Consider the following 23,282-nt stretch of genomic DNA (forward strand, 5'->3'; position numbering starts at 1 on the left):
TCTGCTTGAAGCCCTACTCCCTCACTCATTCAGTTTTATCTCCACCGTCACGCTTCATGATTAGACCTGGAGACCATAACATCAACTCTCTGGGGTTGAATTTTCTCTTTTCTTCCTTCAGTTATTTAAATCATGAAGAATTTGCCCTTTTGGTACAGTGGATTCATTCTAGACTTTAGAGTAACTTCACTTAATTTTCTTTTAATGAAACTGATGACTGCCTAACATCCTTTGAACGAACCGAGCGAGACGTCGCCTGGATTCTGGTGAATTATGACAATGCCCAGGGTTGTGAAATTCATGATTTGAAGACAATTCATTAAAAATCTCGTTCCAAGAATCATGAGAGAATACAATGAGATTAATCTAAATGAAATGTGCATGAAAATGACATATAAACACCAACAACAGCACCACTTCGCCCATCAGCATCTCTAACCCTCTTGTGGATCCTCTCTTAATGGAAATGAATGCAGACGTAAAGTATCTAATTTATGAGCCATACAAGGCGAGGATGAGGGTAGTACAATGGGCTGTAATTACTGAACCCAGCTCCAATTCACAGGCTGTCTCTACATATCGTTGGATTATGTCACTGTTTTGACTCTAAAGAGAGTACTTGTGAATGGGTGAATGATGATTTGTATATGTAAAGTGCTTTGAAGAGTCGTAAAGACTGGATAGAGTGCTATTTGAAAATGAAGTCTGTCCAGTTCCTAAACATTTGTGTCCTGGAAAAACAAACCTTAAAAAATATCCCTGAAGAAACCGAAAATCTTGTATATAAAAGACTAATGAAGTCTCTGTCAGCTGACTTACATTTAGCTGTGGCCTCAGAGACTACACTCACACAAAGAGGAAATACATTCAAAATGCCAACCTGCCGGAAATTGTTCTTGGTTTTGAATCTTGTCACCATTGCTAAAAATGTGTGTTGTGGGAAAAAAGAGCCTGGGGGATGTTTAAGCCTTTACGTTCTCTTGTCCTAAGCATGCTGATTCTCAAATGAACTGTTAAATGAAGGAAAAGCTAGAGGAGAGATGGAGTTATGACTCAAACAAATGTAATTAGGAACTCAGACATGTTTGTAATTCTGAAAGAAAGACTGCAGGATAGAATGACCAATTAATGTTCATATGATCCATCGGGTTTGCTTGTTGCCGTCATTTTTGCTTTATTGATCCAGTTATTAAGTCATCATAGTCCCTTTCTGTGAATCTCATAAACATTTATTGTCTGCACAGACAAAACTCAACAACATGACTGAACCTATGGGAAATAAAAGAAATAAGTATGTTTTATTCCAACCACATCAAAAATCCAAGCTGAAAGAAATCAACACAGCTGGATCAGTACAGTACACGTTTCCTCGGCCAACATTGGTAGCAGTGACAGACGAGTGCTTTAGGACGGTGACGAGTTATATAATACCTCTTGGAAATAATCACTGAACACATATTCAAGTAATGTCTCCGAGAGCAGACTGCGAGGGCTTACAATAGGACAAAGCAAACAAGCCGTATAAAATACTGTACACTGTTATTGCTGCTGGTTTCCTTGATTTTGGATTCTGACAAGCACAGCTTTGATGAAACGGGAGTACTGTACCTTAAAAAGGAGCCTGGTGAGTAACAACAGCCTAATGGTCATTGGTTTTAAGTCTTGCTTGTTTTTGTTATTTTAACGTCCTTTATTCAAAACAAAGCTGCTTTTAAACTTGACAGCAGTAGCTTACTTTTGATCAGTCACACAGTGAGGTTTGTCTGAGGGTAAAAACACTTTCACACACGTCCATTGTTATTGTTTGAGAAGTCCAACAGTGTGCCATCTCGATCTGAGTTTTAAAGGCAAACGTTAGAAATGTATAGTATGTGTGCTATTGGCAAAAGCTCCAAGGGAGGTGATCTTCGTCTGTGTTTCTCCAAAGAAGTGTTTTGACATGAGACCCAAAATCTGTGTTTCTGTGTCTTTGTTCATCTTTTAGGATCTCTCTCTTTAGGGATCTATCGGACCAAAGTAACACAGTACTTTTTTAATGCATTCAGGCCCCCACAATGTCATGTTATGTGAGATTTAAACAGAGAGACATAGCAAACCTAAATCTGTTTTAAATCGAACAGTCCTGAATTGCTGTTCACCTTTTCATAATGATGAAAGATTATTTTATTTCATATTTGAGTGAAACAATAAATCTAGTCTATTATAACCTGGGTTTTGTTTTTATAGTTTTGGCCATTGTGTTTTTTTTTATGACATCATGTTCTGAATAAAACTTAGGTGGTCTAACGTAAATCAATCTGGTAACTGGTTATAAATGTACTGTTTGCCTTTGCCTAGAGTGGAGCAGAGGATGACACATGGAGGATGTCGGAGTGGAAGTAAGGAAAAGAGAAGCTGGTGGAAGAGGTCTAAAGTGCATCATTAAAAGGTTCCAGTGAGCATGTGGTGCAAGACGGACATGTTTATGTTTCAGAATGTTGTCAGAGCTCTGTTCAGAGGGGCGAGGGGTAAATCAAGTTCATAATGACGTTTCAGCTTTCATTTATTGTCCACCTCATCAACAAGGGGAGTGTTGTAATTCTGGAACAGAGGCTGCATGAAGAGACCCAGCGTCCCGACCACACACACGAACACAAAGATCCACAGGAAGAGGCGGTCGATCACCATGGCCACGTACTTCCAGTCTTCAATGATCTGTGGAGAGAGGATACATTTTGAATGCTGCTATTGTTTCATGCCCTGAACTTAGGTGAACTATGAATTATTATTTTTTTGTTTATTTTGCATATTACGTTTTGTCTCTGGTGCTTCTAATTTCTGATATCATATCTTATTATTTTTGGCTGACACAAAAGTAAAGTTGCTGTGACATAACATGAAGGGCATACAAATCAAGTCACGTTAAACTTGATTAAAGCTGTTGATCGATTTGCTTTGAGAACAAGCATTTTATACCAGAGCAGATTAGGTATTTACCAATGTTGTGGCTACATTTTTCTCATGCGCAATAATGTAATAAATTTGCAAATAAATCACTACCAATGTACACCATGTGTTATTCCTACAGTAATGCGCAATAACAGTCTTTAATTGAGCAACTGAAAGAAAGGCAAGCATGCCAAACCCAATTATTTCCATACCACATATGACGTAGGTTACATAATGTAACCCATCACATAGCCGAAGTGGTACAGAAAAACATGAAACCTTGGAAATCAATATTTGCAGATCATAGATTGTTCAGGTTGTGTTCATCTCTAAAATTAGTGAGAGTGTACAGAATTATTTTATCTCTAAAAAAGAACAACAAGCAGGTGAAGGAAAAGCCTCCAAAGCATGTTGCACATATTTAAGTTATGACATACATGCAAATGCCAATAAACCTACCCCTTCATCATCATCCTCGCTCTTCATCTTCTCAGCAATGTAGCGTACTCCGTCTACCGCATCTTCCACGTCAATGTTGCTCTTGAGCGTCATCCTCTTCCTGAACTCTGTGTTCTCTGACATGTCGCTGATTCTCCAGCCGTAGCGTTTGGCCGACTCCTCGTTCACAAAAAAGGACGAGGAGGAATCTGCCATTCCTGCATGGCCTCCATCAACTCCACACATCTTCTGGTCAGAGTACGATCTCTGTTGGTGTTTTCTCCTGAACTTCTCACGGATGTTGGAGCTGCCGGGTCTCCGCATGAATAGGTAAGAGGGGAGCCGGTACAGGAAGATACGCTTCACCCACGGAGGCATAGTGTGCGTACTGGGGGACCGATGGTGCACATTGAGCACGCAAACACTGGTGACAATGGAGAAGGTGACCAGTACCATTGAAAACATCAGGTACTTTCCAATCAGAGGCACTGCTAAAGACGTGGGTGGCACAATTTTTGAGATAAGGAGTAAAAACACAGTGAGTGCCAGGAGGACAGAGATACAGAGAGTCATCTTCTCACCACAGTCTGATGGGAGGTAGAACACCAGGATAGCCAGGGAAGTGATCAGGATGCAGGGAATGATCAGGTTGATGGTGTAGAAGAGAGGCTTCCTTTTGATTATAAAGTCATAGGTGATGTCCAGGTACCTGATGTCGTTAGGGTCTTCGTTCTTGCGTCCAGGCAGTGAAACAATATCCCACTCACCGCTGGGTTTGAAGTCGTCACGCGAGGCAAAATCACTGAGGAGGATGAGATCTATCTCAGTGTGGTCGTAGGTCCAGGAGCGAAACTTGAGGGTGCAGTTCTGCTGGTCAAAAGGGAAATCACGGACTTCAATTTTACAGGCTGACTTGTAGATAGCTGGTGGGAGCCAGGCCACTTCGCCGTTGTTGGAGACCACTGCATTGGAGTAGAAGGAGACTTCATAGGTCCCATCAGCACTGAGAGGAGGAAAGTGTGGGAGGTAAGCAAAAGAAAGGAGAGGAAGTCAAGGCAATTTAAAGTATGTCTCTCACTCATTGAAACAAAAACACATCTTCACAAGTTTATCGGAAGTTTAGGAACAAGTTGGAGAAGTCCGAGTAGAATTGCTAGATTACTTCTTTCAACGCTTACTGAACAAATCCACCTCCTTCAAAACACATACGTACATATTCAACTTTGGTTAAATAGATAATACCAACAGGTTAGCTTGAAAAGAGGAGGTTGGGATGGTGGAGCATGGAGCAGCTGACCAGCTAGTGTGAGTAAAGGTTCTTTAACACATTAACCTCTTAAACGATAACCACTTTACTGTTTGTCTTGTCTCTATGTTTTAATTTGTGCAATCTTAAGATGGCTCATGGAGTGATGAGAAAAAGATTTAATGACTGCCATCGAGCACTGCTGAGGTGACACGTGCAACAGTTAACCCTTAAAGGATGTGTGATGATCATCTCAAGGGAGGAAATCAAACTGGGAGAGATCCCAGCAACATTACAACAACTCCCCCCCCCCCCCAAAGCTCAAATCTGCTGAGACTGTCTTTTTTCCAAGGCTGAAGTTGATGCATTATAGATAAGTGGCCTATCAATTATAAAGCAGGTCAGGAATCCAACCATCACACTCTGTCTCTAATGCTTTCGGCCCTTCTGACGAATTAAAAATGCAGAGGCTCGACCTGCTTACTGCAACCCCTTGTCCCCTAAACCTGGCAGAAGACCTGGACTTGAAGCCGTAAGTAGTGCTGATCATCTCCTGTCATTTTACCTCTTAATGCACTTTATGTGGTCTTCAGCTGACCAGCAATCCAGTTCATGAAAGTTTAATGATTACCACTTCTGTATAAACTGTGGGGTAACTCTGCTGACCAAAACAAAAAAGCTACACGTCCACACAGCTGTGTTTATATGTTCTAGCAACCCCTCATCATCAAAAATAGCATTCCCGTACAACTCAAATATATACCCAGTAAAGCGAATGTTATTTTCATCCAGATTACGAATGTGATTTTAAACCTGTCGTTAATGTTTTGAAGCTTGTTGAGCTCACAATAAGCACATCTGTGACCTTATCAGAGCTAAGGAGGTTAATTAATTAATCAAAAGTGGGTTGTTGGTTTCGCACACACACCACAAACACCTCCTGGGTAAAAGTCAGTAAAGTTTGTGTGATTGACAGATTAATTTAGCAAGCAGACTTGATTACAAATATATTTACCATACAATAAAACAAAACTTAATTTTGTCAAAAAGCTAATTCCCTCACAATGCAATCGATAATGTGGTCGTGTTGTATGGAAGCTTAATTTTTAGGGCTAAAGTCAAAAAATGTTTTCAAAAGTTAACATATTAGACACATATGACCCGAATAAATTCATCAATTCAAAAGTAAAACTCAAATTTAAAAGTAAATGTGATTAGATAGAAGAGCAAGGACTGTTAACTATATTTTATTCAAACAAATTAAATGCTAATGTAACACAGTCAACAATAAAATGGAAAACAGACCACGTGTGTGACCTACATGGGATATGAGGGTATGCTAAAAAGCCTTTGTGTCTGCCAGCTACACTTCAGTGGATAAAGCCATTGGGGTCATTTCTCCTTGGATGAACTTAACGCAGCATTCTCATGTATTGATTTTTCCTTGCGGCGATTTCTTACAGCTGCAAGATGATTTGATGATTTGTGCATTTCTGCTCAATCTGCAAAACACACGTAAAGTTATGTCCAGAGAAATGTGAACGTGTATTAAGGACATTATAGTGCATTGGTTTCTATCAGCAGTTTATTGTTAATACTATATTGTTTTGATCAAATCTAGAAGTGTAAATAGTTAAATGAAACTGCATGTTTGGATTTTTGCTTGGTTGTCTGCAATTTGCATAATTTTTCTTCCACAAATGTAAATGTAATCACGTGACGTGGGCGTCAGTCATCAGGTGTGACCACATGCAAGTGGGGATGAAAGTCTAAACTGCAGATTCTATAACATGACTATGTCCCTCTCCCTGTAAATCCTGTAATCTCTCATCCCTTGAAAGAGCACTCATCATCATGAGAATGTCTGCATACAGTGCTAACAAAACATTTTGGTTGCATTCATTGCCCTAAAAGAGGTGAAAAGTGAAAGTGCGATAAGAGGATAGAAGGAATAAGAGGATGAGAAAACATTTTAGGAAAGAGGGGGTTTTGAATAAAGTTCTATTATTAAAGTTATTTTAATCACTCATTCAAACACACACTCAAACACAAACACACTTATTTTGCGTCTCACAAATCAGACATACTTGTTGTAGAGGACGATGTCCGGCAACCAGATGTGTTGTGATGGGAGTCGGATTTTCTTGATTCCCTGGTACTCTTCAGGGTCCCACATTAATCTGTAGTCATTCCACACCTGATGAAAAAGAGAATAAAATAGGATTAATTCAAAAGTTAGACACACACACACACACACACACACACACACACACACACACACACACACACACACACACACACACACACACACACACACACAAACACACACACACACACACACACGCACCAATTCAATGGTTACAAAATAAATATATTTTGCAACCGGAAACAAACATGAACATTTCCCTGTGTGCACAATACAATAAAGTGGTTCAGTCAACCTTTATCTGGCAGAAGAAAAATGCTTTTTGTGAATTCAACCGTTCAGTATGTGTATGTTATATTTAGGTTTTTACTGTTTACTTATTTATGAAATGACATTTTGTTTAAACTGATGCCCCTAGTTGTTTCACTATCTCCTTTTCTGTAACACAGCACATTTCCCTGCTGTAGGACTAATAAAGGTCATATTTTATTTTACACATCTGGACACAAACAAGAAGAATAAGAGGATGAGTGTGGACACAAACCTGACTGAGCCAACAGTTTGTGGTCATGATCTGCTCCCTCTCGTTCTGAAACAAAGACAGGAAGAGGATGAACTCATTTTAGTGCAATAATCTCCACCATGTGCATCCTTGAATTATCCTAAATTTGCAGGATATGCCTCTATGATAACTTCAATTGAGTGTGTGTTTCCTCACCACGTTGATCAGCTGGGCCAGAGACACCTGGATGTAGACGGTGACCTGCTGGCTGTTGTTGACAGCTGGTCTGATCAGCTTATTGTATCGATCTGCTGACAACAGGTGACTCACCAGACGCTCCTCCACCTCCGCACACAAGGCAGCTGCACACACACAAACACACACAGAAATAAGAAAATAAGATGATGATGATGATGATGATGATGATGATGATGATGATGATGATGATGATGATGATGATGAGTACTGTTTTACTAATGTTTTGGTCTAACAGACGGGGGCCTAACCATGTACCACGACAGCCTGCATATGAGGATAAAAACATTTACGCTGTTGGTTCTCCATTGTTTGACCACCTCTAGCTCAAACAATGGAGTTGTTATGTCATCTCAATCTGTTGGACACCTTGCCAAAAATGTCAAACTACAGCTGTGCACAACTGCCAGCAATGACTTCTCTAATTTCAGTGGGTGGGTATTGAGATGATGCACTCATATCAGGATAACATGGTGTGTTGATGTTGCCCCACATTGAATAATGTGCATGTCTTGAATCATCAGTTATGGTGAGTACACACCTGGGGCCAAGTGTGTGTGTTGATATTGACTTGATCTTACAGATGTGCATAGAAGTCAAGTTAGTAAAACCTTGAAGTTGATGCAACCTTTAGTTCAACTTTCCAGCTCTACAGCCTGCTGGGATGAATAATATCTGAGACAGGTGTAATGTTGTTGGAGTCAAGGGGGCGTCTACTCGATAGACAAAGTCTGACAACAAGTCTTACAGTTGGAAGATAAAGAAATAGTTAGGTGAAGAGTTCAGCAGCTCTTCTTGCTTATCCTTAAAGACTGAAAAGACTTCAGCAATTGTTATGAGCATAAATTAAAGTCATAAGTCCCGACTATTTAAAAATATCTGACTTCTAGCTTCCCACAATCAAGATGGTGTGTGTGCGTGTGTGCGTGTGCGTGTGTGCGTGCGTGAGTACGTGCGTGCGTAAAAAAAAACAAAGTCCCTTGCTTTGGAAATGTTACATTAAAACTGAGCGACTCTGATTTCCACCTTCATATCTCCTTTTCTGCTGTCCTCAGATAAACATTGAAACACTAACCTCGCTTTCTTTGTGATCATGTACAACCCAACAAGCACTCTCAGTCACACCTGCTTTAGTTTAAAAGCCTTTTCTCTTGTGTTTGTCTTGTATCTGTTCTTTCCTGCTTTCTTTTATCTGTTTATATGTTGCATGTCCCAGTTTTCTGGGTGGCTTTTGTGACCACCTTGTTTATGCTCCATACATTGCATTTAGCTTGAAATGACTGTTGGCTACATCTTTCCTGCAAACAGGACAATATAAAATAGAGGGTGACAAGAAAGAAAATATCAAGAGGGGGGTTACACTAAAGGAGTATACTGTGCATATTGCTGTTGCATATGGCAGTAGGACGTATGTTATGATAATTGATATTAATCTCAATCAATAGTTGTCTATGATTACATCACAAGTTAACCAGAAAAGTAACTAATCTCCAGATGTACAGAGACTTTTGTCGTGACCTTTACATTTAGCATTTAGCACTGTAGTAATAATTTCTGCGGAGCGAGTCATTCTTGTTTTTGTGTCTTCGCGCAACAGTTTTTCAGTGTTGTCGCTCTTTTTTCTTGAACTTGGCATTTGTTTTGGGCTATTGTTCTAACTTGGCCTCCTGTTTTTTGACTTTTTCTTTTTGTCTAACAACATGTACAGCAAACCTTTGTCCTTAAACCTTCGAGTCTACAAAGAATCCACCAAAAAATCCTTTAACAAGGACAACTGGAAGAAACTTCACAAAGAGCAATTGAGAACAAAATTACAAATAAAAATCTTAGTAGTTTAACCAGAATATCTATTTGTTAGAAAACTAAGCCTCACACAGCAGGACTTGCTATGGACACCTACACCTGGAAGCAACGATTTAAGATTCAGAAGACAGATGAGTCAGCAAGTGTCCAGGCATGTGTCTGGAAAGAGCTTGTTTTGATGTCGCTGTGAAAGATAAGAACTGTCACTCATCTATTATGTAGCCTACTTGAAGTGACATCTGTCCTGAGCCCAATGACCACAGAGAAAAATGTGGTAATTCTTTGTCTGGTCATGAGCAAATCCTCTTGAACCAAGAAAAATATCAACTGAATGCCTCAAATAGTCTATGCTGTAGAGTTTGACGCTGACCCAGCCTAGCATTTGACAGCTATAAAGCTGTATAGCTCTATAAGATATATAGTCAATCGTTCATATAAAAACATGCAAACACTTCTGAACTAACGTAAACAATATAGCCGCGTATCTCAGAAATATGCATTTGGCGGCTTTGGAGAAATATGAATATTTATTATGTTGGCACTTGTTTCAAGCAACTCTGCCAACTGCCATATATATAGTTTCAGGATATATCCATAAAAAGTTTTTTCTGTTATATAAAACTTGATACAAGAGGCACTGAGCTTCAAAAGCAGGTGCAGGAAAAAGAGAGCGATTCTCCACTCGGTCAGTCCACATTCAGCTCCTGCAGGCTTCTATCTGATGAACAGACAAGAGGAGTGTCTGACATCTGAGCAACCATGACAATAAATCTCAAGGGTATATGTCTTAAGAGAGCTCTGAAAACCCAGAGCTCTGTCTGTCAGGATTAGCCAGAGAGAAGAGGCGACGACACATGAGGGGAGAAGAGGACAATAGATACACACAATAAACAACCTCACAGAGTAGGGGACAAAACAATTCCCAGATTAGTATAATCATCTGATAAAAGGAAATAGGATCATGCCGTATTATGGTGGTGATTCTTGGGAAATCACTGAGTCATTTAAGGGGATGACAACCTGGCAACAAATCAATGTTTATATGCAACGAGGGTGCTGCACGATGGGAACACCAGCATCTTTTCTTTCAACTAGTGTGAGTTTGGTTGACTGGGATTTGAGGTCACACTCTATAAATCCTGTTAGTCCAGCTCATTGTCTCAGTATTATTTGTCTTTGTGCTTTGGTTAATACGATTAAAGCCTCAATTAAAAGCAATAGCTGCTAAATCTATCAAGCATTGACACGCAAATAGTTAGCCACACATTTTACAGAATTGTGAGGAACCTAATTAGTTATTTAATTACAATCATTATATGCTCTGTTAAAATAAACGCCTATCATGCTTCCTTTAAAGGGGTAGTCCACTAGATGCTCAGAAGAAGTTCATTTTAGACTGGCAACAAAAAGTCTTCTGAACTCAGAAAGAGAAACCCTTATGACATTGATGGCTTGCAGAGAGCCTGCATTACCATTGGGCTAATGGAGTTTGAAAGGCACACGCAAAAAAAGAAATAATGATATTATCTGCGTCATGCAAAATGTAGGCTCCACTGTTTCTGGCCCATAGGGACTTAAAATAAGGACATTTTTGCATCTGCTGCATCGGTTTACATGACATGTTATTTAGCTTTTATCCAAAGAAACTTAGAATAGTTTCATGCTTACAGGAGTAATTTGGGACAGGTATCTTGCCCAAGTGTCCTTTCCCATTTTGAATGCAGGGGCTACAATTGGGGCGAACGAAATGGTGATTTAATTGGTAACCCCTGCACCACAGTTCCCACTTATTTATTATCACCTCACTTTAAAAATGTGCAATACTATACACTGTTGGTTTTGTTTAAAACATAATAAGTCTAATATATTGTTAAAAACTCCAACTTATTGTCAGATCCATTTTGATCCGCAGGCTGATCTTTACTGAAGTGGCTTCAGAGGGTTTTTTTTCTCTGGCTCCACGTTGATTTCTGCCAAAGAGAAATACAAATGTCGTATTACTGTAATAAGTTAAAGAGGTTGCCATAAAGCTAAACCTGGCACAAGAAGCTACTAAACTGTGAAGGATAAATTACTTCATGGCACCAGTGGAGAGGACTAAGGAGGCAGCGCAGTATGGGCTGTATGGAGTGATATAAGGGGTTTGACAGTGAATGATGAAAAGATGATGGGGTTCAAATGAGATGTGGATGTAAGTAGAGACGGAGCATTAGGGAGTCTACCAGCAGGTCCCATCACACGTGTATGCACACACTCAAACACACACTCCTGTGCGCCTTGCTGCACTCTCCACACTTCAATAATTCATTGGCTCTAAAATAAAAATGCCATCATCTCACAAGCAGACACTCAACCACAATCAAAGATTATTCTCATACTCTTTCTAAACCAGTTCAACGTATTGCATTGTCTCAACCGCAGCATACAGAGCGTGTTTAAATTGTGCAACAACAAAAACATCTGGACAAACTGCCGTGTCTCTTTTTGTGTTTGTAATGCAGATGGATAGACAGGCTCTGTCATCAGTCCAGTGTACAGAGAGAAAAGCATCCAAATTCTGCATCCTGCAGGTTCTCTTTTAGGGTTGTAAATTATTAAACGCCTTGCTATCAGGGGTGGCCTTTCTGAGGCCAAAACAATTTAATTCAGCTTGGCTTTGCTCAGTTCACTGCCCCTATCAGAGATGTTGTAAAAGAAAGCCACAGGCCATCCATATGAATATGCTGCCAACTGGTCAGCTCTTAGCAAGACATTTCACATAGTGTATCTACAGAGAGACTTTACTTGAGATCTTTGTTGGTTGTTTCCCCTCAAACATTTTATCATCACAGACAGTGGAGTTATCCTTAATGGGTGAGGATAGAATAAAATACATTTGGACTACAATGATACTCTTTACCTGCCACAACCTATCCATCTTGTGCTTTTATTCTGCCTTGCCTCTTCTTGAAAGAGTTTTCTTTTTAAAAATTCAAATCTTCACCACTGATGTGGAAAAAGATGATAAGAACGAAGTAGAAGAGAACCCTTGGATGAGACAGTGTGTATTAATTGAAATGAAAATGCCTCAAATATGGATACTGATTTTGTATCATTATTAAGTTTGTTTTATTTTCCATCTTATTGTTTTGACTATTTTGTCTATTCTTATTATTCATTAATGATGGCATCCATACCTGTTTTTATGTTCAGTTCATATCTCCTTTGTTTTGCGTAGCACTTTGTTTTCCATGCCTTGTATGAAAGGTGCTATACAAATAAATGAAGTGTTCTTGTTTGTTTAGAGGAGAGATGGCAGTTTAAACAGTGGTTTTCTTCTGTGCTCCATCAGTCTACTCTTACATGTAACTGCTGTATCTCCCCTTATCGAACTTATTTCCCTCATTCAAAGAGAAACATCCAAACAAATATACCAGAGTAATGACTAATAGTTTACTATGAAGTGTTGATTCATTGATGCCGAGCCCTCTTGACAGGACACACATCTCCAGTTATGAGAAAGCAGCTTTTAAGTTCTAAGAAACAACATTCTTAGAAATAACCTGAGGGCAAAACGTAGAGCTACATATTTTTGCCCGCCCACATGTTAAGCATTATCCTCAGAGACTTGGAGTCAGACTTGTCACGCACAGATAGCGTGTGATTCCCCCTTTTCCACTCCTAGGCATTTTTCATGCTTTTAATGAGCAAAACATCTAATCAGGTGTAAGTGTAGCACATATTGGCACATCACCAACATCACGTAGCTGATACTTGGAGAAACAGAGGAGTGTGTGATGAGGAACTCAATACGTCGGATAAGTTACAGCAAAGGAGGAGAAAAATACAAGATAAAATGAAGAAAAATAAATGTGGCATCCTGGGTGGCACAGTGTGACAGAATGAGACTGAAAGGTAAAACAATCTCATTAAAGTTGCTGCGTGGATTGAGTCGTCTTACTGTAGCAGCTTGGGGGGGAGTTTTACAAGAGTGACACAGCCAGAGTCATGCAATGTCTCAACTGATGGGGATCATAGAACAGAGACAGTGTTGGATCTGTTTTAAAGGGGGGCAGAAGGGGGCAAAAGGAAGTATTACAAATGAAAGATTTACTTAGGCTTACCCATGAAGATGTTGAGTGAGATTACAGTATTGTAGATGCATGATTTAGATGCATACATAAAGTGCTTCAAATGCTTAAGGAAAATTCAAAAATGGACAAGAGTAAGAGCATCCCTGCCCTTGCTTTTAACCATCAAGTATTTATTAGAATGCATCTAACTTTAGCTATTCCCCTATATTATTTAATATGTATATTAATTACAAACAACACGCCTTTATTTCAATAAAACATTTCCTGTTTATTGCATTGTGCATCTACCTATCCACCTACACACTGGGCAGACACAATGGGTACTGGGGCTTTGCCTTGTTGAGCGACGCAGCAGATCATGCACTGACTGTCACATTGAGATCCCATTTCAGCACCCTGGACAGCTTCTGAATGGGATTCCCCTTCAGGGCCTGATTTAAGACCGCGGACAGCACCTCAATTTAAAGAAACAAAAGTGAAAAGACGTGTACTGTACATAATCTGTTAGAAGCGTTAATGTTCTCTGTACAGAGCCAGTCCACGATGTCCCTGTTATTATCATCGCATTGCCTTGGCACACACTGCAGGCCATTAACGCACGTGGTGGACACAAAATATCATCATGAGATTTCATCAAGTCAACCAACATAGAAATGCAAAATGTGTACAAAAGCAACGCACCAGTCACCTACATTAAAGCAATGTCCGTAAAAAGCAATAACATTACGACTATATGGGTTGTTGTGTGAAAGACGAGCAAGGTAGTTAATTGAGGCGTTCTGTAAAATCACGTGCTAAACGGTCTCAGGCAAGGAAATGCAACTATTTTCCCCACCGGCCTGCTTTCCGGTATCACGTGCTTCTGTTAAGTACAAATGTGGCTTAAATATCTCCCCAAAACTTAATAACTCACTTGTAATCATTCTAAGTTACCTCATAGGGGCGGAGTGTTGGTGTTTCTGCTAATAAGCACATGGTATCACCTCAAATCCCTTATATTCATAACACTTCCCAGATCTAGTAAAGTCATTCAGGCCCGTAGCCAGCATTGTGGTGGGGGGGGATCTTTTCCCCCCGAAAGTGGACTTCATTTGGCTCCCTACTCCAATGCCCCCTAAATACACCAGCACACTTCAAATCTTTTAATTTAGACATATTTTATTCATCGTCAAGTTTGTTGTGAGTCTGTTGTTGCTGTCCTTCATTTTTTGTCTGTTGCTCCCCACTGTTGAGTCTCCGGAGAACACTGGCAGACCTCTCACATTCGCAGGAGGTCACTGGCAAGGTGCATGCAATTTTCAGGAGTTTGAAGATGTTCGGATACATCATCTCATCACACTCTTTGATAGCTGAGGCACATGAGCTTGGTCTTTGGTGTAATGCTTTGACCTGCCACTTCAACTTCCACCGTTTCAGCTCCTGGTCAATGACCTCTGGTGATGGCAAGTCATCTTGGTACAGAGCGACTGCTTCAGAGATGTCCACCGTTACATCTGAGTTGCACTGGACAGATGGAATTAGGCCCATGAGCCTTGATGCGGTCACAGAGAGGGGACTAAATCTGGACTCAAACTCTGAAATGACATGGTCTAAGAAGGGTATCGTCATGTTCCGGAGATAGTACTCCTTCACTCCTTCAGCGGGTACATTTTCCCTGTGTTTCTGCCTTCCAGCTGCTCTCGGCTGGGTTGGTTCCACGTTGACCTGAGCAGCCATCCTAACTGCTTGTTCGTAGATTTGATTGAAGTCGTCGTCGATGGTCTCGCGGAGCTCCTTGTAGACAGACTTCACCTCATCAACCATGCTAAATGCCTCGATGATGTCGAGTGAGGTGCTTTGCAGTTTCACCGTGATGCCCGCCAGGTGGGATAAAACTTGGTATACGGTGAGGAATGTGAGGATGAATCCAAAGTTTTGTAGCCCACTCAAGAGACCATAGGCCTCTGCTTTGTACTTGCCCTCCCATCCACTGGTGACATCTTCACTGTACTCCTCTGTATGGAGACCCTGTGCCATGACTTCCAGAGCCTTAATAATGAAGACAAAGGCACTGTAGAAGTGACTGTAGGCATCATGCCGTGCTGCCCATCTTGTGCGGCTGAGGTCAATCAGGGGCTTCCGCTTTCCGGTAGAATGTGCCTCCTTATCTACAACCTCCTTGAGAAGGTGTTCCCTCTTCGGGCTGCAGGTGAAGAACATGACGATGTACTTCATCTTATCAATCATGTTGCGCACAACTGGAAGAGCACAAGAGCGTGCAATGACAAGGTTCAAGCAATGCCCATTGCAGTGCATATAAACTGCCTTAGGCGCATCCTTTTTTATCAAAGCTTGAACGCCAACATTTTCGCTGCTCATATTGCTGGCGCCATCGTACCCCTGGCCTCGACAGTCAGCAATCTCTATGCTTAGATGACTCAGCACATCTTTGATCGCGCTTGCAATGTGGCGACCTGTGATCCGTGGCAAAGTACAAATCTCAAGCAACTCCTCTCTGATATTTAAGTCTTTGTCCACGAAGCGAACACACATTGGCATCAGCTCTTCATTATGGGATGTGACCTCATCAGCTAGGACTGTGTACATCTGAGCATGCCTGACCTCTTCCACGATCTTGGCCTGAATCATGTGCTTCCCTATTACATCAATCATTTCATTTTGGCTTTGAGGTGATAGATATGTGGCATTTTTTAGCTTTGGTTTCTCCAAATGCTGCTTCAGCTTTTCATCGTGATTTGAAAGCAGTTTCAATAGGGCCAAGAAATTCCCAGGATTGCCACTACAATGCTGCTGCTCAGCTGATCCTCTCAGTGCAATGCATTGACGGCCACAGTAGAGAACAGCCTCTGCAACGCACTTGAGAATGTGCCTGTTCTCTTTGATGTTGGTCTCCTTTGCACTGTCCATACGGACTGATATCCGGGTATTGGGGTTTTCATGTGACTGTCGAAACAGTTTTGCTCTTTCAAATGCCACTAAATGGTTTGCTTTCGATTGGTGGCTTCCAATTATCTTCGTTTTCTTATGCCATTTACTGAAGGGCGCATTTATCAGTGAAGTTGACTGTTTCCTCTCTGTGGCATTGAGAAAGAGAGCACAGCATATGCAGAAAGCGCCATCGAGTTTCATGCTGTAAACCAGCCACCATCCATGCTCCTCAAACCAATCATACCTGAATGCCCTGTTGCACCCACCAATAAATGTAGTTGGGAAAATGAAATGTTTCGAAGGTCTGACGTGGTTTTTCACCAAATTGTACTTTTGGCCATCAGACATCTGACACACAGCCTGTGCTATTTCCTCAATAGATTTGGTTGCATCTATGAAGAAGCCAAGGTCACTGTCAAGTACAGAGCTCGGCTGGGCTACCTCACATTCTGCTGCCTGTCTCACTCTCACATCCTCAGCCACTTCAGGAGCTGCTGCATCTCTCTGCTCTTCCACTGCACTGTTACCTGGCAAGGCTGTTTCATTGCTGCTACTACTAGCTGCTGGTAGCTCACCCTCCACATGCTGACTCACTAAATAAATACAGCAAAAGAAAGACATTTAAGTCAATTTTAGAGTATTTCAAACCAGACATAATAATAATTTTATTCTCTGAATTATTTTATTTTCTATTGTGCACATAGAATTGTGAGGGTTTGGGTAATTTCATCAAGCAGATATATTGCATTTGTCATAAAACGGTTTTAACAAAAAGCACACACAACAAACGTCTGACAACAAACATCTGCACCTGAAACACAAACATCAGGTGCAGGGAAACTACACTGATTGACTCACATACACCCTATCCATGTTTAACCCCCTTTTTTTTTTACACCTCTATACTGTATTTTATTTACTATGGCCTTAGGAGCAACAGGCATGGTGACAGTAAAATACAGCCTAGCTGGAGCAACAGGCATGGTGACAGTAAAATACAGCCTAGCTTGATCATCAGCATTGCAAAGTGAGTTACTGAATGTTATTGTCACTTACATTTCTTAAAAATCAACTAATGGGCATAAAATAATTTGGCTTTAGTGTGGGGGGAACCCCTCATAAAATCCGTTTCACTTTCAGGAAAAGGTGGAGAGGCACCAATAGAGACCGAGGTCGAAACTGCACATAATAAGTTCTGTCATAGACATCTGAAGCCGCGAGCACAAAATGGTAACACTCTGCGTCAAGACAGTAGACTCAGGAGACAGACACTAGTCTAAAACAGACGGGGGGAACTGTCAGCTATGTGGCACTTGCAGAGCACAAGCATAACGAGATGGAGGGGGGGAGACATTGAAGCACCGAAGTCACGTTAACACGCCAAGCAATACACTTTTAACAATCCCGAAAATAGTTACTGTTACGTTCGCTATGTTTCCTACAAAATTGACAGTGGTATTTTCTGTGTTCGGCGAGGGATGGGGCTAGCATATAGCCTAATGGAGCTAGGCAACCACTGACAAGTAGCCTAGGTCAGTGAGTGTTCAGATGCAGCTAGGTCTAGCAGCTAAGTAGTAAAGAAATAGAAGCCCTGCACTCAGCAGCTTACCGATTTTGGTCCTTTTCTGGAATAAGTCACCAATGTTTTGGGACAATGTTGCCGCCGACTTCTTTCGTTTACGTTCCTTGTCTTCTTTTTTACCCATTTTCGCTATTCTTCTGATTCTTCTTTGTTCCTATGTAATAGGCGATTAGGCTAGCTACCAACAGAAATGGGGGCATTACCGCCACCGACTGGATTGGTGTAAAACAGTCTGAACAAAATGTGTAAACAGAAATATTAACCATTTTTCTTACTCGTCACTTCTCTGAGTCTACTTTTCTTTTTTATTAGTCTGGATTTTGATATTGTAAATTTAGATTTGAATCATGTATATTCACCGGAGATGAACAATTCATTCATTGAATAGCCCACATATCTTGAGGGGCGTGTCTGTGTATGGGGGGAGGGGGGGGGGGGGTCGAGTGCGGGAGGGGGATCGAACGAACCCTTCGATCCCCCCTGGCTACGGGCCTGGTCATTGGCATGCTGATAACCAGAGAGTGTGCTATTTTCTAATGGACCAGACCGTGATTAAAGTCCCATATGCAGAGTAGAAGCCCCCCCTGTCCCGTTGCAGGAGGATTTAAAAGGATTACTTACTTGCCACGGTGAGAACCAGAAGAGTCAAAGCTGCTTTCACCGGGGCTGCCATCGAGTCGTCTCCTCCAGTGCGACACACGCGAAAACTTACAGATTGGAGAGTGCGTCTCGTGTTTCTCTTCTTCTCTTCCCCTCGTTGAGAATTGAGTCGAGAGTGTTACAAAGTAGAAAAAGGCAGGCTGGATTATAACGTTTCCATTGCAAAGGTTTCCGCTAATGACGGCGGGTTCCTGGGTATCGGAGGCATGAGAGCAGCACTGACTGCTGTCAGAGCCCAGAGAGGAGGAGGCTGGATGCTTTCTGCCAGAGCGCACCGACTCCACCGCTGCTGCTGGAGCTAGCTGTGATTGCGCGCAGTGGAAAGCGGCTGTAAGGAGCTGAGTCTCTCTTAATTCTTCTGTAAACAACGTTTTCTTTGGGAATATGGGTCAGGAGCTAGTGGGGATACGCCAATCATGTTATCCCCGAATCGGCCATTCTTGAGATAAAAGATTTAAACACCCGGGTCCTCACTTCGCCCTGGCCGCCCTGTGCGCTCCCCCAACGGGCGTCAGTTTCACTCCCAGCCCTCTTGATCGACACAGTTTGACATGACAACAAACAGGAAGCAATTACAGTGATCCCCCTAGAGAAGACATGTATTCTTAGCAGCCAATAACACCAACCTTATCTTCTACAATCAGGTGAAATCCTTTCATTGAAAATGAAATTTAAGTTAATTAAAATATACTTTTAAGAAGCTCAGAAGGGAGCAGCAACAGGAAAACAAATCAGTGTTTTTGGGGTTGAGCCATGGCAAGAAAACGTTGATCTCTTTTCATTCTGCTAACTGATGAGCAAATAAAATAATTAAACCCAGGGACTGAAGTTTTAAAAACAGGCAGCCACCCAGGTTTTATCTGCATTCAGCACATTGTTTGGTTGTTTGTTTCTTCACTGAGGCTGCAGGATGAAGTCTGGAGGTCATGACGTTTTATATGAATCCTTTAGGTGTTAGCAGCTGCTGTATGAAATACAACAAATCAGTGAAGGTAATGTTTTATTGATCCTAGTGGGGCAATGGTCCACTGTGTTTCCTCACCACCAACCATCTCCCCAGTGAGGTCAAAGGTCAGGGTTAGCTAGAGGACAACAATAGAGCTGGTGAAAATCAGTGTCTGGGCACTTCAGCTACCAAAATCTGATAGCTACAATCTCCACCAGTCATTGTGCAACCATCATTTGTTTAAATTTGGCGCTGGGGAGCCATGACAGGCATTACTTTTTATTGCACACTCATAAAAAGGGGGAAACAGCCTCAGCTGTTGGATCATTGGTCTTGTGTGTGTGTGTGTGTGTGTGTGTGTGTGTGTGTGTGTGTGTGTGTGTGTGTGTGTGTGTGTGTGTGTGTGTGTGTGTGTGTGTGTGTGTGTGTGTGTGTGTGTGTGTGTGTGTGTGTGTGTGTGTGTTCCTGTTAGCAGAAGAGAGAGGGCAGGAGGAAGGCATGGCCTTAGATGTGCTACATAAAATGAGGAGGAAGAAAAGAGGAATAACGCACAAAGGTGAAATAAAATGAGGTTGCCCATCAAGAATTTGAAAAACAGAATTAAAACTTTGCATGAGACTGTGGTCCATTTATTTTTTTATTGTTTTCTTTTAATAAAAGTAGATAATACATGTGTAAAAAAGCTTTCACTGCGTTACTGCGAATTTTGAGGAGATGGATAGCTTATCTTATTCCCAAAACTAACTGAGGGTATTTCCATAACTAATCCAAAATGATTCATTCAAACCTCACACAGGCATTGTGACTGAAAGCTGGAAAAATGAATATATTAACCGACTTCTAAACAAACTGTGTAATATGTCATTTTTCAAACGTGCAGTCTGTAATGCAGGAACACATTGTTTAACTTTTCTATGACCTGTTGCTTCACTTCCCTAATTCAACAGAGGCATGTCACGGTTCATCCAATTACGTACAGACATGCTCTTTAAAATGAACTTCTGGTCACAGCTCCAAATGCAGCCAAATTGTATTACCCTCCCATCACTCCCCATTACAGCCACACTTCAGCAGCATGCGAACATCCGCCTCCCAAAGTCCCCGCCCGTCTCCGCTAATGAACATTATCTCTGCATCCTAAAAGCAATGGAGAGGAGCAGAGGGAGTCCAAATGTAATCAAAGCTACTTAGAGCTCGCTGTGGGGTCTGCTGTGGATCTGAGGAGCAGGCCAACACACATACACACACTCAAAGGATAAAATCTATGAACACTTTGTTCCTGTGTTTGTAACTGATAGCTGTATGATTAGCAATATGATATGAACACCCACAAACACACCACAAGACACATACATAAACGTGGTCTCGAATAGAAGCACTTTACTTTTCTGTCCATTGTGACAATGATAATGTTATAGGTGAAGTCAGTGGAACACTCTTTTAATAATATGGGAAAGTCAACAATACATGCCCTATGACAGGCAAGTCTATGTGTAATGTATAGGACTACATTGTCAGTGTACAGTATTTTAATGCCCTCACATGATCACTAATGATAGTACATACTGAATTGTCAGATGGTGTGAATGCTCAAAGTCATAAGAGAGGAAATATTGATCACCTTTACAAGGCATCGAAAGAGACATTGTTTTAAAGACCTCAGACTAAATCTGAAAGTATGTTGGGCCTTTGTGGAAAATCTCATTATAGCTGTACATAATAGGACATTTGCTATGCTTGAACCCAAGTTTGAAGTAAAGATGCAGTAGATCCTTCTCAGATACAGGTATACAAATGTCCATTAAACAAAAAAAGCGAAGATAAACCACAATTTAATACTTGATCCAAACTTTTGAAACATGTATAACATCCAAAAACTTGACAGGATTTTGGTCATTTTGTCACATTTGTTCCTCGTGGAATGCATTCTGTTTGTTCAGTGTTGCATTTAAATAATCATTCATGAATTCACTTTCCGCATCATAGTAGACTGAAACCAACCAAAGCCAGAGCTCTCTGTAAAGCATAATCTAATCAGCCTTATATTGTACGCAGCTCCTTATGTGAGTGTTACGTTCTTCCACACACAAACACACACATCAGGCTCCTCCGCCTCCACACACTTCCCCTCTGCATCACAACAAACTCACAACGTCTGCATATGTTTCCCAACAGCAGCATCATCGCGTTGTATCTCATTTCAGTGGGTTAAGATTGTCTTGTTTCCCGCTCTCAAAAGAGCCTCCTCACCAGCCTCCCGCTCATCTCACATTGTGTTTGTTTGCCTCCAGGCAGCAGAGACACAGACTTTGCGCCCCAATGAAGTGGATGATTCCACGGCGGTGTTATTGTTATCATAAATTCACATCACTAGGCGACATCTGTGTGCTGGGCTGACGGTAAGAGATTTGGCTTTCTCAATTCCAGACTAGTAGCCTGTCACAGCTGGTCATTTTCTGCCGTGCTTCGGTGGGTCAGTCTGATGGGATGTCCTGGATGTGCAGTGATGAACGCATCTCATCCTCGATCTCTTTATCGTTGCTTTCTGTCTTTGTCGCCTTTATTTGTAATCTAACTCCACTTTAGTTCTTTTTTCCATTCATGTGCTTCCACCTTTTTCACCTTCTCTTATCTGCTCCCAGTTCTCTGTTTCTACTTTTGCTCTTGATGCTTGAGTCTTCCTCATACTCTATCGCTCTCCTCTCATATCCCTTGAACCAAACAGGCATATAAACCCCAGCTGGGATCCCAGTGGGTGGGATGGAAATGTTAGGAAAATGGCAGGATTCTTATCAAAGGCTGAACTCAATTAAATGTTCTGACGGAGCCCGCAGCCTCAGAGCATGTCTCCCTGCTGCTCTGCTGCATCATGGGTAATTTGGTTTTCTGTAACATTGGAAAGGAAGGTGGGTTTCTGTGAAAGCCCAAGGTTTGCCATTGAAAACCTTTATGGTAGTTGAGGAACTGAGCAAATTGAAGTGTGTTCTATTTTTCAGGATTTTACATGCGGTATGACTATGTGTGCAGAGTGGTTTGAATATGCATGGCTGTGCTGTCTCTATGTTAGCCCCTCTCCACATAAAGCCTCTCATGTAATTTTAGCTGCAGGCCAAGAAGATTCAGCACATAATCCGGAGGCAACAGCAATCTGACAGCCGGGACCCAACACACATGTTCTGTTGAAGAAATATGACAGCGTTACACAATACAGCATGTTCTGTGACACAGTCACGTTTCCTGCTCAGAGACCAGAAAGGAAGATGAGGAGGAGGAGGAGGAGGAGGAGGAGACTTTAGGGGAAAATGGTTGGGCGGTGAACGTTGGAATGACTAAAGACAATGTTGTTAAGTGGATTTGATTTTTTTTTTACTTCAAATATTTACACAAAGACACATTTCAAGCTACGATTTAAGCTGACAAATTTAGAACATAAGTCATTTACTGGTTTAGAGTGATGTGCGTCCAGCAGTGGCTCAGTCACCAGGGTCGCCGGTTCAAGTCCCTGAACAGACTTGAAATATGGAAAGTGGACTGCTACTTGGAGAGGTCCCAGTTCACCTCCTAGGCCCTTGTGGTGGTCTGTGGTGCCCTTGAGCAAGGCACCGGACACCTCCAATCCCCCCCTCCCCATTGCTCCCCGGGCGCTGCACGATAGCTGCCCACTGCTCCTAGTACTGGGATGGGTTAAATGCAGAGGACCAATTTCACTGTGTGTGCTCTGCTGTGTGCATGTATGTGACCTAGTAAAGAGGGTTTCATCCTCCGATTCTATCTA

At 41.5% G+C, this 23,282-nt stretch overlaps 1 protein-coding gene across 1 annotated transcript; it reads right to left on the reverse strand.

Annotated features, from left to right (window-relative positions):
* Positions 1-1,193: 1,193 nt before the first annotated feature.
* LOC134859760 (neuronal acetylcholine receptor subunit beta-2-like) lies at positions 1,194-18,783 on the reverse strand. The gene is made up of 6 exons (XM_063876446.1): positions 18,523-18,783; positions 7,477-7,622; positions 7,303-7,347; positions 6,700-6,809; positions 3,388-4,369; positions 1,194-2,694 (listed from the first exon to the last, which is right to left on the reverse strand). Exons 1-6 carry the CDS (start codon positions 18,572-18,574, stop codon positions 2,539-2,541), a joined length of 1,491 nt encoding a protein of 496 aa, XP_063732516.1. The 5' UTR covers positions 18,575-18,783; the 3' UTR covers positions 1,194-2,538.
* Between the last annotated feature and the right edge of the window lie 4,499 nt (positions 18,784-23,282).

The sequence above is a fragment of the Eleginops maclovinus genome, chromosome 23, assembly GCF_036324505.1.
Source record: "Eleginops maclovinus isolate JMC-PN-2008 ecotype Puerto Natales chromosome 23, JC_Emac_rtc_rv5, whole genome shotgun sequence".
Lineage (NCBI taxonomy): Eukaryota > Metazoa > Chordata > Actinopteri > Perciformes > Eleginopidae > Eleginops > Eleginops maclovinus.